At 39.7% G+C, this 16,014-nt stretch overlaps 1 protein-coding gene across 1 annotated transcript; it reads right to left on the bottom strand.

Moving 5' to 3' along the window:
• Window positions 1–15: 15 nt before the first annotated feature.
• On the bottom strand, window positions 16–15,771 carry LOC133527024 (katanin p60 ATPase-containing subunit A-like 2). The gene is made up of 9 exons (XM_061863910.1): window positions 15,196–15,771; window positions 13,563–13,727; window positions 6,200–6,385; window positions 5,257–5,450; window positions 2,836–3,019; window positions 2,312–2,508; window positions 1,555–1,678; window positions 1,181–1,286; window positions 16–222 (listed from the first exon to the last, which is right to left on the bottom strand). The coding sequence occupies exons 1-9, from the start codon at window positions 15,244–15,246 to the stop codon at window positions 92–94; spliced, it is 1,338 nt and encodes a 445-aa protein (XP_061719894.1). The 5' UTR covers window positions 15,247–15,771; the 3' UTR covers window positions 16–91.
• Window positions 15,772–16,014: the final 243 nt, after the last annotated feature.

The raw sequence follows: 16,014 nt of genomic DNA, 5'->3' as shown, positions 1-16,014 counted from the left end.
CAATAAAACAAACAGTGAATACACCAGTCAAACATTATATGGTATTGATGAAATTTATACTTTATCAGGACGCAATAAGACTTAATTCGGATTACGAGCAGCCTGTCTCATTCTGCCATTCCTCGTGCCTCTTGCTCAGGTTCTTGGAGACGGGCTTGGTCTTCTCTATGGCTGTCAAGATGGCGGAGAGGTCTAGACGGTCTTTGCGGTGGTGTTTGTCTCCTGAAAGACGAATAAAACTTCAATAAAAAGTTGCGATAGAGCGACGTAAAATGGTATCTGCTTCAAATTAGTTAACATGAATTATATTTGACATGTCCCGATGTAGTTTTTTTTGTGTTACAGATTAATGTAACTTAGTCTTTTTTTAATGCGACATTCAACGCGGTTTGTACTTATAAGAATCTTTTCCCGGTCCTTAAGTATGGAAAATAACGAATTTAAACAGACATAAAGAGGAGGAACTTTCAAACTGATGTCAATTTGATTGTTATTCTGTTGTTGGCTATATTCAAAGACTAGAGTTCGAATGTGATCAAGGGTCCAGTATGTATTTGTTATGATGTCAGGTATGATTTTTTTCCTGAAACTGACCTTTCCTCATATTTGGCAGCAACTTCCGCACGCCACCTATGAGTGTCTCCTTACACACCAACTTGATATCCCTACCGGAGTACCCCCCGGTTCCAGAAATAACCTTCCCCATATGCAGCTATATCTTTCTAACGCCCGCCATCATAAGCGCGTAGTTCCAGCGAGCACGGTCAGCATCAAATAGAAGGTGACGGTTTTGAATGATAAACGGTTAGTTTCACTAGACTTAAATCGACAAGGATAGGGACTGGGTTTACCTTTTATATTGTTTTTGAGCTCCAGATATTGCGACGCAGTTACATGCATCTTGTTTACGGGTAACTGGAGATAGCGGGTGGGTGTCAGAGTTGTGTAGACCGCGCGCAGTCTACCCTCATTCGTGCACGTCCGCTGCGTTTGCTTTCAACGTTACCACAACATGCATGTAACTGCGTCGAAATATCGGGAGCTCAAAGATAATACAAAAGGTAATCATGGTCCATTTGCCGGTCGATTTAAGTCTAGTAGATAGTGACGGCCAAAATGACCAAATATATCGATACACTGAAATTTCAATGCTAAAGATTTGTTACAACTGACAACTGACCTTTCCCCATATTGGGCAGCATCTTCCTCACGCCAGCCATGAGTGCCTCCTTACACACCAGCTTGATATCGCTGCCCGAATACCCCTCGGTTCTAGAGGCCAAGTCCTGAAAATGCAGAAAGACTTTATGTGGTGTAAAACTAGGCCTTAACTAACTCTTCTGGTCATAACTTCTAAAATGCATGCAGAGACCGTTCGTCCATTCGCTTGTATCGCTCTTGCATATTCAAGAGATAGAGAAACAAATAGACAAAAATTTAAAATGGTGAAAACCTAACCCACAAACGCAGTCCGCGAGGACACAAGCTACACATCAAATCATTAATAACATCGCAAATCCTATTGCAATAATGTTACAATTAGTTATTACGCACGGTAACGTACGGAGCTCCATCAGGACCGAGAAACAGAGCGAATAGTTCAGCTCGGGTCTTCTGGTCTGGCAAGGGGATGTAGATGCGTTTTTCTAAGCGACGCAGCATGGCGGGGTCGATGTCCCTGTGAAATGATAGGAAGGTGATAACTGATAAACGTTGGTCTAAGACACTCGCAAGTAAGCGAGCCAAGCGTCATCAGCGCGACATTTGTTTGCCACGGGCACACTACACCTGCCTAGCCGTCGTGTTTGTCACTCCCGTATTAACTTAAACGTTGTCACCATACTTGACACTATTTGTATAGTCTGTAATAGACTCGAAGGCGGATGGTAAGTGGAAGGGACATTCTATATAATGTTCAGCGGTAACAGCATTGTTCCATTTTTATCACCTGTCGCTATGCCTGTCACTTTCGCATTTACATACTTGTTAGAACGTGACAGGCATGGTGACAAATGATAAAGAGTCGACTATCTTAGGCCTTCAGTACGAGGTACCAACCGCAGCCGTGCGAGCCCGTTAATAATCCTCGCCTACATCGTCTTATATAATGACCTCGTTACGAAAGAATACAATGACCAAAAAGATATGTGATTTACCCAAAAACAATAAAGTTATTTTTTTAATCAACGAGGGATAATGATGGCGTTGCAAGCTGTAATAACAGAGTGGTCAAGCCATGACACTTTATAAGGGTACCTAGTTGCTAACGGTGATGGTAGACGAATTCTGCCCACAAACTGGTTTAACGAACCATGGCATGTTAGAATTGGCTAACAGGAACACGATGCCTTCCCTCTCGCTCACTCCATCCAGCTCAGTCAGGAGCTGAGCCTTTAGTCGCCGTGAGGCTTCGTGTTCGCCAGGCATGGACCGCTCTGAGGCAAGCGTCTCTACCTCGTCGATGAAGATTATTGATGGAGCGTAGTACGACGCCATCTCGAAGAGCACCTGAAACAAAAACATTTAGAAGAATCTCAAAACTATCAGCATTTGATTTTCCGACTAAAAGTTCTCTTCATGCTTGACGGTAGCCCAATGTGTAGCGCATGCAACATGTAGTGGATTGCAAATAGATTCAGAGACTTCAGAGTGAATCTGTGATCTTCGAGTACAAAGCCGGTACTCCACAGCATTACTAAAGGCGGAGTGGTTAGCTCTTTTAAGTTACCCCACCACTTCGTGACAACAATAGCGCTCGGCTGCTTATTAAGGAGCGTGCATAGACTCTCGAACGCCACGGCGCGTGCGGGCCGGGGCCGTGTAAAAGAAACTTACTTTAACGATCCGTTCAGAGTCCCCTCGCCACTTGGTGACGACCGTGCTCGGCTGCACGTTGAAGAACGTGCACCGGCTCTCGTTGGCCACGGCGCGCGCCAGCAGAGTCTTGCCCGTACCAGGGGGGCCGTGTAGAAGAACGCCGCGCCAGGGTTCCAGAAGACCAGTGAATACTTCTGGGTGCCTTGAACAAAATAGTTTGCAATCTATATTTATGCACAGACGTGCAGAGATCCTTCATAACATAATGCAAGGTGGTCACTAAATCCATCAAGCAAGCCAAAACAATCAATGAGTAAGGCTGATATTAAATTATCATTTTTGTCTGTCAGCTCGTACCTATAAGCGTTAATAGATGCCCTCTATTAAGCTTTTTCAGACAGAACTGAAGCGTGGCTAAAGATGTTTCTGTGGATAGGAAAGTCTGTATAGGCTTTCCTATCCCATATCACTCAGATGGGTCGATTGTCTGACATCTTCAGTGGCATAATCTGTTTACAAATCGGTAAAATAATAAGGTATCAAATATTTAGTTTCTTTTAATATACTACGTCGGTGGCAAACTAGCATACGGCCAGTCTGATGGTAAGCAGTCTCCGTAGCCTATGTACACCTGCAACTCCAGAGGAGTTACATGCGCATTGCCGACCCTAACACTCCGCACCCTCGTTGAGCTCTTGGCAACCATACTCACCGGCAGGAATACAACACTATGAGTAGGGTCCAGTAGTTGTAGTATTCATAACTGATCTATTTAAAACACACAGGTTTCAAGTTAGATGAAAACCACGGAACCCTAAAAAGGTTGCATTCCCGCTATGCGCTCCCAAGACAGACTAAGTTGTAAAACGTTGCAATCAGCGAGTTTCGAAATTCACTTTCAGAGTCGACTCGTGCGTGACCTTATTACAAGAAATCTACGTTTTATAGGTTTCTATTCGTGCAACTTGTACACTCATATCCCACATTCTCTGAACTTTTTCATATTTGCGGAAGTTCTCAAAGCAAATATATTTTAAAAGGCTTTATAAACTTCCCTCAAATACCTTTTTTTTTAATACAGTAAAGCGAATAGGAAATTTAATGTTTACTTATGTGGTTGGATACTCGTATTTTTGGGTCGGATACGTTCCAATGTAGCGTTGAAATTACCCGATTTTGATGATTTAGGTGTCAATGAAAACTTTGTAGCCACAATAAATTTACTGCCATCTTTTGACACATGATTAAAACTTTTAGAACGCCATTTGACTTTTATCCTTATTCTTTCACTGATATATGTGAAATTTGTTCAATATCAAAAAATGGCGCCATCTTACCGGGCATCGGCTAAAATTTGTGGCGCCATCGCTCGAAACGATTCCGCCATAACTACAAATTCAACAACTATCATTGAAAGAATAAGGATCAAAGTCAATCGTTCTAAAAGTTTTAATCATGTGTCGAAAGATGGCAGTAAATTGACTGGGGCTACAACATTTTCATTGACAATCCACCAATATTTCAAATTCTCTTTAGTTACGAGTAAATACTTTTGAAGGTTGTACTTAAAAGAGATTACAGATTTGCAGTTTCTGATTGATGGCGGAAAAATTTTCCGACACTTCGTTGCAGCATATTGACTTATGACGGTCTTCCCTGCAATAAATTTTATATGCCAGCCTTCCCCACATTGACTTCATACAAAAAATCACTTGTTTACCGTGTGGTGTTGGATTAAGAATTTCACCACCCCCTTGTAGGATATGGTTTCAATTGGCTACTTGACTGTTTTTTGTAAATAATGTCAACGATCTTGATTTTCCTGAGGATCATGTCTACATAGGACTCATGGCATTTAAGCAACACAAAGGTCAGAAATGAGAGTTAAAGTCTGACGCTCGCAGTCGACGATTGAAACGCCTCTAACAAAATGATAAGGTGATGTGACGTCACATCATATAAGTCTGTCCTAAATGTATGGAAGATCAAGGAAATTGTCATTTTGACCCTGAAATATTGCGTTTATGTGTATAGTTGTCATACAATTTATTTTTCAATAAAATCTAAGGAATTGAATGGTGCCATTTTCTTTTCTATTTTTGAAAGACAAAAAAAAAATTTTTTTTGAGACTTCGGAGCCTTGTATTTTTTTATGATCTCAATATATTTTTATAAATTCCACTTTTTTATAATGGATGGCTCATTTTCTATCCATTTACCTAACTAAATTTTGTTATAATATTCAACATGTGTCAAGTACCCAATTGTGTTGTGGGCGATGAGCTGGCAACCTGTCACATTGTGCAATATCACAATTTCGTTTTTTTTAACCCTTTAATTGCATGAGGTGGCACTGAAACTAGCAGTTTCATGTGCTTTGCCTACCCCTTTTGGGAATACAGGTGTGAGTTTATGTATGTATGTATCTACTTGTGTTACCTGACAGGATAAACGACAGACTCCATCAACAAGCTCTTTGCCTCTCCCAGCCCCTTGATACCGTCCCAGCTGACATTCGCCGGCTTGATGATATCCTGGTACAAGTCTTCAACCAGTTGCTTCTTTTCTGGAGATGCTCGGGCCAGGAATGTTGATAAGGATTTCAGTTCTATAGCTGGTATGCTTTGATAGTCCTGAAACAAAGTGAGGTTTAACACCTATGGATTAAACACATTTCAGAAAAAGGTTACTTTTGTGGACAGTGGTACATTATAAGTTAGGCGGTTTACAAACTGGATGCGATTCGCACGTCGCGCCGATGTGCGAGCGGGATGTCGCTATAATACCCGCACAGCGTTCTCTCGCTCAAACTTTAGAGCGACATACAAATCGCATCGGATAACCGCCTTAATGACTATAATGGTACATATTACATGTCCTGTTTTTCTTATTTGAGCCTCAATTACTCAAAAAATGTAGCACCTGTAAAAGTGCAACTTAAAAATTAACTTTAGATACCCTAAACTTTGCGATGTCTACAGGAAAGACGCGAACAAGTTAAGCGTACTATATAATGTGTATGACCCCTATTCTATCTAACTAATAATGATTTTGTTATATAACAAATAGGAATATTGCACAAATAGCTGGCACAGCTGTTAAGGTTTCCAATAATATACATTGTGGGTCCGAAAAAGGAGCAAAAATCAAACAGATTATGGTATTTTTCAAACAGCTTGGGTACGGTGAGAGATGTTATCTCAATACAATTTATAGCTTCAAAACTGAAAATTGTATTGAGATGCCATCCGTCACCGTACCCAAAACCTTCAGAACGCCATCTAACAACCTGTATGGGATTTTTAGAATTGGCTCGATGAGTGATAAAAGCTTGTATCAAAAATGTTTTTTGTTTGCCAAAACCTTATTACAAGAACCACACCTGTTTAGCCAAACAGAGCTGCGTGACCGTAACATCCGGTAGCGAGGCCTCATGAGGCCCAAGGGCCTCGGCCTCCGGCCTCGGTCTCGCCTGTCGCGTCGGAGGTCTACGGGGCACCGGCGGTGACAGCTGGCGGAGGAACTGAGGCTGCTTGTTGAAGCGGGATAGGTAGTAACTTGTGTAGTCCTAGAAAGAGAAAAAATAATCGATAAGATAATATTTATACAGTACTAAGACATTCATACGTTTTTTAAATTGACTTTTAATTAAATTAAGTTAAAATATAATTTCATAACCATATCTAAACTAAGTAAACATATACTGCTTGTATCTTATTAAGTGGGTGAATCAACTTTTTTTGTTTTGTTATCCTGTCCCGTTGTCCAAGGGACAACAGTGGCACAGTTTGTTTGAAGGGACGTTGTATGCCGTTCTATTAACATGCTTAGTAGGGGGCCCATTATGGACATTGGTTATAACGACCACAAAAACGCAAGTTTAATACATTTAAGTACCATAAAATCAGTATTTCAATGAACTTTTGTCCCCTGGACAACTAATCGTAACCATGGCAACGAGTGACGCTAAAAAGTTGATTCTCCCAAGTATGCTATTTTTATTAGTCAATGAGTAAGTGGGTAAATGCTTCTCTCTTCTTCCTCGCGTTGTCTCGGCATTTTGCCACGGCTCATGGGAGCCTAGGGTCCGTTTGAGAACTAATCCCAAGATTTGGCGTAGGCACTAGTTTTTACGAAAGCGACTGCCATCTGACCTTCCAAGTCCAACCCAGTGGGTAAACTAGGCCTTGTTGGGATTAGTCCGGTTTCCTCACGATATTTTCCTTCACCGAAAAGCGACTGGTAAATATCAAATGATATTTCGTACATAAGTTCCGAAAAACTCATTGGTACGAGCCGGGGTTTGAACCCGCGACCTCCGGATTGCAAGTCGCACGCTCTTACCGCTAAGCCACCAGCGCGTATTTCGCGCATATATCTATCCTTATTTTAGGTTCAATGGGGTTTAAATTCGAATTTTATTGTTGGTAGGTGCATCAGTTATGGGGAAACTAACTAAATACTCTGCTTCGAGCGCCATCTTGATAGTCACGCCTCGTGATTAATTCCTTTGCTTTTTGCTCATTAATATTGTTTAAAGTGTAATATCGATAGCTTATTATACCATTTGTTGACACCATTTTGGAGTCAACGGCCGGTATTCCACGTGCTACTAGTAAAGTCCAGCTATCGCTTTACAAGAGCTAATAAAATCACCGTACACTGTCTTGTACTAACCGTACAATTTTAGTCGTATTTAAAGCTCCTAATACCTTGATACTGGCAAAACAGTTCCACTGGACTAAAGCCATAATTTTAAAAGAATGAATGAATGAACTAAAATTGGCCTGTCAAAAGCTGGAATAAGCGCTTGCAGCGGAGAGCTTGCAGTTAAGTGATGAAAAAGATTTAAAGAGTAAGTAGGTAAAGTACAGACGAGTTTACAAACATCTATACAAACCAGCGTTCCAAACACGCCTCTAAGACACTCACAATAAGGGCGTATAAATATATTTTTCTATTCGTCGACTGTAATGGTTGAATTAAGATTTCGTATACCAAACTATAAATGCGTACTTTTCATGTATGGGCTTCCACTCAACTATAAGATTCATTTCGATACGCAGATGTCAACTGTAAAAAAAATTACCAATGTGCCGCCGCGCTCCCATAGAAGACGTGTTGCGCGGGCGCGGTGCGGGAGTCGCGCGTTTATGTCTGTGTTGCTGTATTCTGACCCTGCACCAATTAGGATCTTTCGGTTTGGCTCATGGTTGACTGGTAGAGAATGCCTTCTGGCATTAAGTCCGCCATTTGTACTCTTCATGTATTGTGCAATAAAGTTTAAATAAATAAATAATACTTACCAAAGGTAGTAGTAGTAAACTCTTTATTGTACAAAAACACATAATAAAAGGAACTTACAATTAGGAAAAGATAAGTACAAAGGTGAACTTATCCCTTCAAGGGATCACTTCCAGTAGTTGTATACAAAAGTGATATCATCAATCTTTTTAATGTCGTACCTTACTTAGGCCACTCAGCAAGCTTCGTTGCCTAAACACGCTACTCGACTTAAAAGCTCTCTATTATACCACGATTGTATAAAATATTTTGGAACGTTAGCTTCTAGAGATGTTTTTGAACGCGACCGTACCTACTCGTATTATGATTGATATTGTCTTCGCCAGCGGAAATTTAATTTAGCTCTTTAATTCTAAAAGCTCTTCGCGTATATAAAGACGTTATGAGTGAAAGTTGAGCTCATCTGAGAATCTTGCCAACTAAAGTTTCAGAGCGAAGAGCGAACAGGGAAACTTACTTAGCTTGGGAATTTTATTATCTATAAAACTACAAAGTTGATGAGAATATATTAGTAGGATATACGGTATAAGAAATATAATTATACCCTTATCTTTTATTTATTTGTGATGAGAAATGATATTCATGTTGACACATAGCAAATAGATTGCCTTGTTACGTTGCGTACGGACAGTAAATAATTTTTTTTATTTACTTTTTTTCACGAGGAGAGGATGGAACCTGGAGACTCCGCAGAACCAGGAGATTTAAGATCTGGTGTCCGAGCCGAACATCATTGGAGAAACGAAATTTCTGTCTGGTCTGGAGGGCCTACTCTGGAGTTTCAAATGGCCGAAGACCGTCTGGACGCCCTAGGTACCACTGGAGAGATGAAGTGCAAAAAGACCTTAGCGAACTCGGCGCCGTCGGCTGGACAGAAACGGTTTTGGACAGAAGCATTGGCGGTCTTTGGGGTCGGAGGCCAAGATACACTTCGGGTCGCTGCGTCACAGCAGTAAGTAAGTATTTACTTTTTTTGTTATTTAATCGTTAAATACTCCTCGTTAAATCGTTAAATGCGTCCTCTCGCGCATGAGAGGAGGCCTGTGCCCAGCAGTGGGACGTATATAGGCTGAATTATTATTATTATTATTATTATTATTAATCGTTAAAATAAAATAAAAAGTTTTTTTTTACAGTCCAGGTACAATTTAATTAGGCAACCTATTTTCGATGTGCCAATGTGAATATTATCTATCAGTTATTTCTTATCATTATCACAAATAAATAACAGTACTGACAGTGTTGTACATAAACGTTGATGTGTCAAATCTAACAAACCGTTAATAATCGTTTGTCCGTCATTTTGACATTTCCGTTTGTCAGAAAGAGACAAAATTTAGCAAAGGTTAGTAAATAAGTGGTTGCTAAGTTTTACGAATAAGGAAATTAATATTTATAGTCAAGAATATCTGTCGGGTGGGTTGGTATCAAAACCACTGGATTTGAAAATGAGCGATTCGCAAGAGGACGGGATCGCAAAACGACCACAATTGCAGAAACATTTTTTGGTCCATGTCCTTTCAATAACAAGTATTTTGGTTACTGGGCCATTCTGAGATTCAGTTCTTATACGATCTGGTCGTTTAACTACTAAGGCATTTAAAGATGTAGACGTTCCACGAGATGGTCGTTTTGCCAACTAGTACTTTTGATACTAAGCAATTTGGAGACGAAGACCTTTTGCAAGGTAGTTGTTTTGCTATTTTGAGATATAGGCTTTCTGCTATTCTGGTCGTTTTACGATCCCGTCCTCATGCAGAACCGGTCATTTTGAAAACCATGAGGTATTGATACCAACCCTGTCGGGTTTAATTGGCCCACGGTGTATAATTATGTACTTAGATATCTAGGCGATAACTATTATAACACTTTACAGAAAAGGCTCTTTAGTCGTTATCATGCCGCCATTTAATATAGGCGACATAATATAAACAATGACTTAAATTTCGACTCTGCCAATAAATAATATATTGCATACGAAACAGATGACGCCCTCATACCGCCCATTCCCGAAAAGTCATATCCCTGTAACTATTAAATGGAGTTATAACATTTTGAATGTAGCAAGGTAATGCCAGTTTAGGCACCCCGCCAACAGTGTGAATGTGGCTGGGATATCATAAAGCCGTCATCTTATACAATTTAATACGTTTTGAGGTTATCACGTGTGACCTTAATTTGTGTGGCTCCGAATATCTAGTCTAGATGTTCTGATTCGAATAGCTCGTAAGATTGAGCTCCGAATATCTACTAGTACTCGTATGTATGTATAAACTATTGTACAAAACACAAAAATTACACAGGATAGGCAGTAACCTTCGAGCAACACCGGCTTCCGACACGTCGTAAGGGAGGAGCCTAAGCAATATCTTACCGTACAAATCTTGCACACAGTCGCACTTCTCACTCACTACATACAAAATCCAATCTGTAATGACGACACAAATACATAGAAAATGACACACGTCGAAGACAAATCTTGCACACCTCGATCTCTTTTTGTGTACGGACGAGTCACAACATGCACCGCCATAGGCACAGTTGTGCCAATGCTTTGGCAGAGGGGAAATAGTATGAATTCCGTCTCCCTTCCCTGTGTTGCTCGAAGGCAGTAACACTGTTAAGAGGTAGTGGACGACCGTTTCTCCATACCGGAGTCCTAATTTTCCTCTCTGGGCACTAATATTATTGAAAATATTTTTACACAGTTTGATGTAAATTAACTATAGCTATGCCTCTTCGTTTGACTTTATTTTGTACTATTATAGGAGAGAGAAGCGTAAAAAAAATTCAACACAATATTAAAAAAAAAAATGTTTTCTTGATCTACTTAGGGCGGCACGTGCAACCCTATGAGGTACAGAACATTAGGGCTCAAAGAATCTGGAACTTCCTGGATTCAACGGGCATTAGTAATGAACTTTAAGGGCCGTCACAATAGTTCACTGCTAGGTCGAACGGGGCACTTAAAGGCACTCAACAACCCAATAATAAGTAATAAATAAACCCCCCGGTAACATCCCCGTTAAACGTTCCAGTGTGTGAGTGCTCTCGTGTGTAACGGACCGGTTCACTGAACACTGCACTGCGGAGGGATACCGAATATGTGTCACGTACAGGTACGTTCATTCACGGTTAAAGCTAATTGGCCCTAAACCCTAAATGGCTTAACAAGTCCGTGAATTTACAGTCGCTATTAGATATATTGGGGCAGCCAAGGTGCTCACAAATATCTGAACACGCCTCTGTTGTCAAGGCGATAGAGTGCGTGTTCAAATATTTTTGAGCACTTCGGCAGCTCCGATGCATCTGTTGGCGACTGTACATATAGGATGAAATTTAGTTATAATAAAATACTTACACAAATTGTATCATTCGATTGAAAATAATAGTAATAGTACTACGTTTCAACATAGAAAACAACTGAGAAAAAAACGAACGATGAAGTCCTGCGAATTGTTGGAGAGAGGAGAAGCCTACTGAGGACTATAGAGAATAGACGACGACGATAGTACGACCACCGCGCTTTTGAAAGTCACTGAGGACATAAGACAGGGCATGGAATCCTCGAAAGTTACAGCGCTTGTTCTCATTGACTTCTCGAATGCCTTTAACGTTGTTGACCATGACCTTCTATTGGCTGCTCTTTCCCATCTCAGGTTCTCATCAGAGTCAATGGCATGGTTTGAATCGTACCTGTCCGGTCGCTCCCAAGCTGTCCGTAGAGATAGGTGTCAGTCTGATTGGTGTGATCTGAACACTGGAGTACCGCAAGGTGGTATTCTCTCTCCATTGTTATTTTCGGTGTTTATTAATTTCATTACACACGGACTCAAATGCGACCATCACCTGTATGCAGACGATCTGCAATTATACGCCCAAGCCGAGGTAGCGGATGTCAATTCCGCAATTGAGGCTATCAATGATGATCTGGATCACATAAGTGATTGGTCTAGTTCTTTTGGCATCTCTGTCAACCCTTCTAAGTGCCAGGCCATCATTCTGGGTAGTCGATGGCAACTCTTAAAGTTGAATGCACTTTCTGTTGCACCGATCATTTTTGACGGCTCGGTCATACCTATTTCGAGTCAAGTGAAGGACCTCGGTTTAGTCATTGACAGGCATCTCTCATGGGACGGGCAACTTTCGGAAGTGAGCCGGAAGGTCACTTGTACCTTACGCACACTCTACCGTTTCAAAAATTTTCTTCCGGTATGCACAAAGAAATTGCTCGTTCAAGCACTCATCCTCCCGCTCATTGATTATGCTGATGTGTGTACAACGAACATGTGTCAAAATTCTCTCAACAAACTCGATCGACTCGTAAACAATGGAATACGCTTCATTTTTGGAATTCGAAAGTTTGATCATATATCTAGCTACCGTCGCCAGCTCAAGTGGCTTCCCATACGTCAGCGCCGTTCCTTTCGAATACTCTCCTCACTTTTCTCTATCCTATTCGAGCCCTCCACTCCAGAATATCTCAAATGTAACTTCAACTTTATGACCCCCCGCCCAGGCTGCGAGCTGCGCTCTGCCCGTTCTCTTAAACTCTCTGTTCTCCCTCACCATACTGGTTTCCTAAAGTCTTCTTTCGCTGTTCAAGCAATCCGTCTTTGGAATGCGCTTCCTCTAACGATTAGACAAGCCGCAAACAAGCTGAATTTCAAACGTATTCTCTACAAGCACCTGCTAGATACTGTCTAGTGGGACCCCCCCCCCCCTCTTCCCCCCTGCCCCGCACACATGCAGAAGTATATTTATGTATATTGTATAGTATATTATGTAATTAATTTGTATATGTATTTATAATGATAATTTGTGTAGTTTATAAAAGTATTATATATATTACCTATTAGTTTGTATACTGGCTTAGTAGTATTAGACTTAGTATTTAATTTTGGAATATTTTTTTTCACACTGCACCCACCTTAGCAAATTTCTGTTTGGCCCAGTGGTTGACTGGTAGAGAATGCCTCAAGGCATTAAGTCCGCCTATTGTACGTTATACTTGTACTTGTGCAATAAAGTTTAAATAATAATAATAATAATAATAGACCAGGCAAAATGACAGGTCACTTAATAAGACACGACACTCTCTTTAAAACTATTTTGGAAGGCAAGATCGAAGGTAGAACAGGAAGAGGAAAACCACGAGCAAGTTACACGCAGCAACTAAAAGGACGAAGGCCGAGGACCGCGATAACTGGCGTCTACTCCATGCCATGCTCTTAAATCTGGCCCTGACGTTTCAACCGGGTTGCACTAGCTGTGGCCATAGTAGTCTTCCGTGTCACAGCTAGTGCAACCTGGCTGAAACGTCGCATAAAAGCTAAGCCGTTAATGAGTTAATGACATTAAATAAATGTATAAAACGTGAGAATATAAAGTGTTATTCTGGACCTATTTTTGGTATCGACATATTATCAATACTTTCTCACCTGCATGATGATGTCCAGGTCTATGTTATCACACACTTCGTACTCAGCAGTAAGACCTGCTTCCTCTGCCATAGTGTCAGCTGCATGGAACAGACCTTCGGCTTTCAAGTAGCTGTGGACCAGGTACCGAAGGATCCGCTTGCGAGTCCGGAAGAGGGATTCTTTCTGTTTAAAGACAACATTGATTAATTTCTTCAATTTGTTAAAATACGTATCTAAATAATATAAGTTAATTACTACTAGCGCCATCTGTTATACACGATATGTAAACTGTACATGTGTCATTGTCTGTGACTTTGAAAAAATAAATTAGTCTCGTTGCTATTCGTTTCATTTGACAATTTAAATAGGTATTTTTTACCTTTTTTTTTAGTTTATTTATTCACTATAAATTTTTGAAACAAGGTTTTATACAGTAAGCCAATATTGAAAACCTCTAGGTTTATATAATAGTTGGCGAGATCGCGCGGACCGATCCGCGTTTGCTTAATACTATTAATTTATTACATACGTTATATTTTCCTGTCGAAGCTGTTATTGTATCTATCGTTTAAATATCGACCTTATGTATGAGACAGTAGATTCAATTTACAACGACTGCTCTTACAGGTGATCAGTAAAACCTATTTAATACTTTGGGTAAATCTAGCTAAAATCTACCTAATCCTCACTACCAAAATTTATATTGTAGGTGTAGGTACAAATTAAAAGGACAACGATATATTTAATAGATTTAAGGTAAAATAGGGTAAAAGAAATATAGTTTATTTAGCTCGGGGGAAGAGAAACCGTATGAGAAAAGTCCTTCTACGAATGTTTTGAAATTTTATTCATGCATTAGTTTTTTTTTAGTCTTATAATTTCAGTAAGTTTTTAATATCTAAGTAACTGTTTATTTTTCGTACAATGTTTCTCTAACTCCACCAAATCTAAGTAAATACATAGAAAGCATCTTTATGCTCAGGAACAAATTTTCGTGATAACCACACAAATTTATAAAAGACATTTATTAAAAGATTCGAACTTAAGATCTCAGCTTCATAAGTAGAATCACTACCAATTTAAGCTAATAGAACGTTATTTTACAGTAATAATAAGGTAAGCTTTTAACTTTGGTGAAAACTGACCAATTTCTAAAAACTAACTCATTTATACAAATAACCCATGAGGAAATAAGTTTTTGGCAAAAATTTCATTTTTGGTACAAGCTTTTATCGCTGACTGTACTTTTTTCCACAGGCATCTAATACTCATTGAGACAATTCTAAAAACCCCAAACACAATTCGGTTGCGTTATTTTATCACAGAGTTCCTATGGCTACCTCCTGTCTCCATCATCAGATCAGCTTGATGGTACCATAATATTGCATTGTCGCCCGACTTACATATGTATGCAAATTTTCAGCTTCATCGGAAACCGGGAAGTGGGTCAAAATTAACTTGCAAGATTTGTCCCATACATACTAACAGGGCAAGTTAAATAAAAGCTTGTAAAAAGATATCACACGATAGTCCTTGCGGATATCGAAACTCGTATGTTTCGCAGGCAGGTACACTCCCAACTAAATTAATGTATCGTCCCCATTTTCCATAAATATAAAAACGCATCACAAACAATTTTAACAGAACGTACCGCTTCCATTTTCCGCATTTGACTCATAGGCCTATTTATAACTCCGGACATGATTACTTATTTACTGAAAAAACCACAATAAAATAACAATAAACAAGTATACAAATGAGAAATTACAATATTTGACAATCACAAGCGGTAGTGGTTGCTAGGGGTTGTTTGGTAACCTAGCAACCGTAAGGGTTAGTCCATGATTATGGAAGGTAGGGGCAAGGAACAAAATCTCCATACACCAAAGTGTTAGACAAAAAACCATAAATAGGTGGCGCAACAATACCTAGAATACTAGAGAAAAAAATCTAATCATAGACAGCGCACTTCACTCCGTCAATAACGCCTAGGTTCTTAGCTACTCTGGCGCTACTCTGGAGAGATTTGGAACTATTATTTCTAGCTGACAGCTTGACACTTTTGCAACAATTCTGCCTAAGGAGTTTCTGTTCCTTGCCTCTGTCCATGATGAACTAGCGCAGTCATTTCCAAAGAGTTTACTCTCTATTATATTCTTGTAATATTATTTCGTATAGTATTCAATAACAATAAATAAGATATAGTTTATCAAGCCATTTCCGTCAGTAGAAAAAGCGGCAAATAAAAAAATATAGGCGCAAAGGGTAATCGTCCCATAGAAAATTTGAATATCACGCCTTTTTCTACTGACGATATTGTTTGACCGGCTATAAGTTAAAACTAAATTATATGTTACATTAATTACGTAACAAATAATATGAAAGAAATGGTAAATGTCGCTGAAAACATTTTAAACCAAAACGATTTTATTAATTTGATTGCTAACAAATTGCTAATCTCAGAAATAAG

Source organism: Cydia pomonella, chromosome 17 (assembly GCF_033807575.1).
Source record: "Cydia pomonella isolate Wapato2018A chromosome 17, ilCydPomo1, whole genome shotgun sequence".
Lineage (NCBI taxonomy): Eukaryota > Metazoa > Arthropoda > Insecta > Lepidoptera > Tortricidae > Cydia > Cydia pomonella.
Note: the sequence above shows the minus strand (reverse complement) of the source record. Positions and strands in the feature narration are given on the sequence as shown.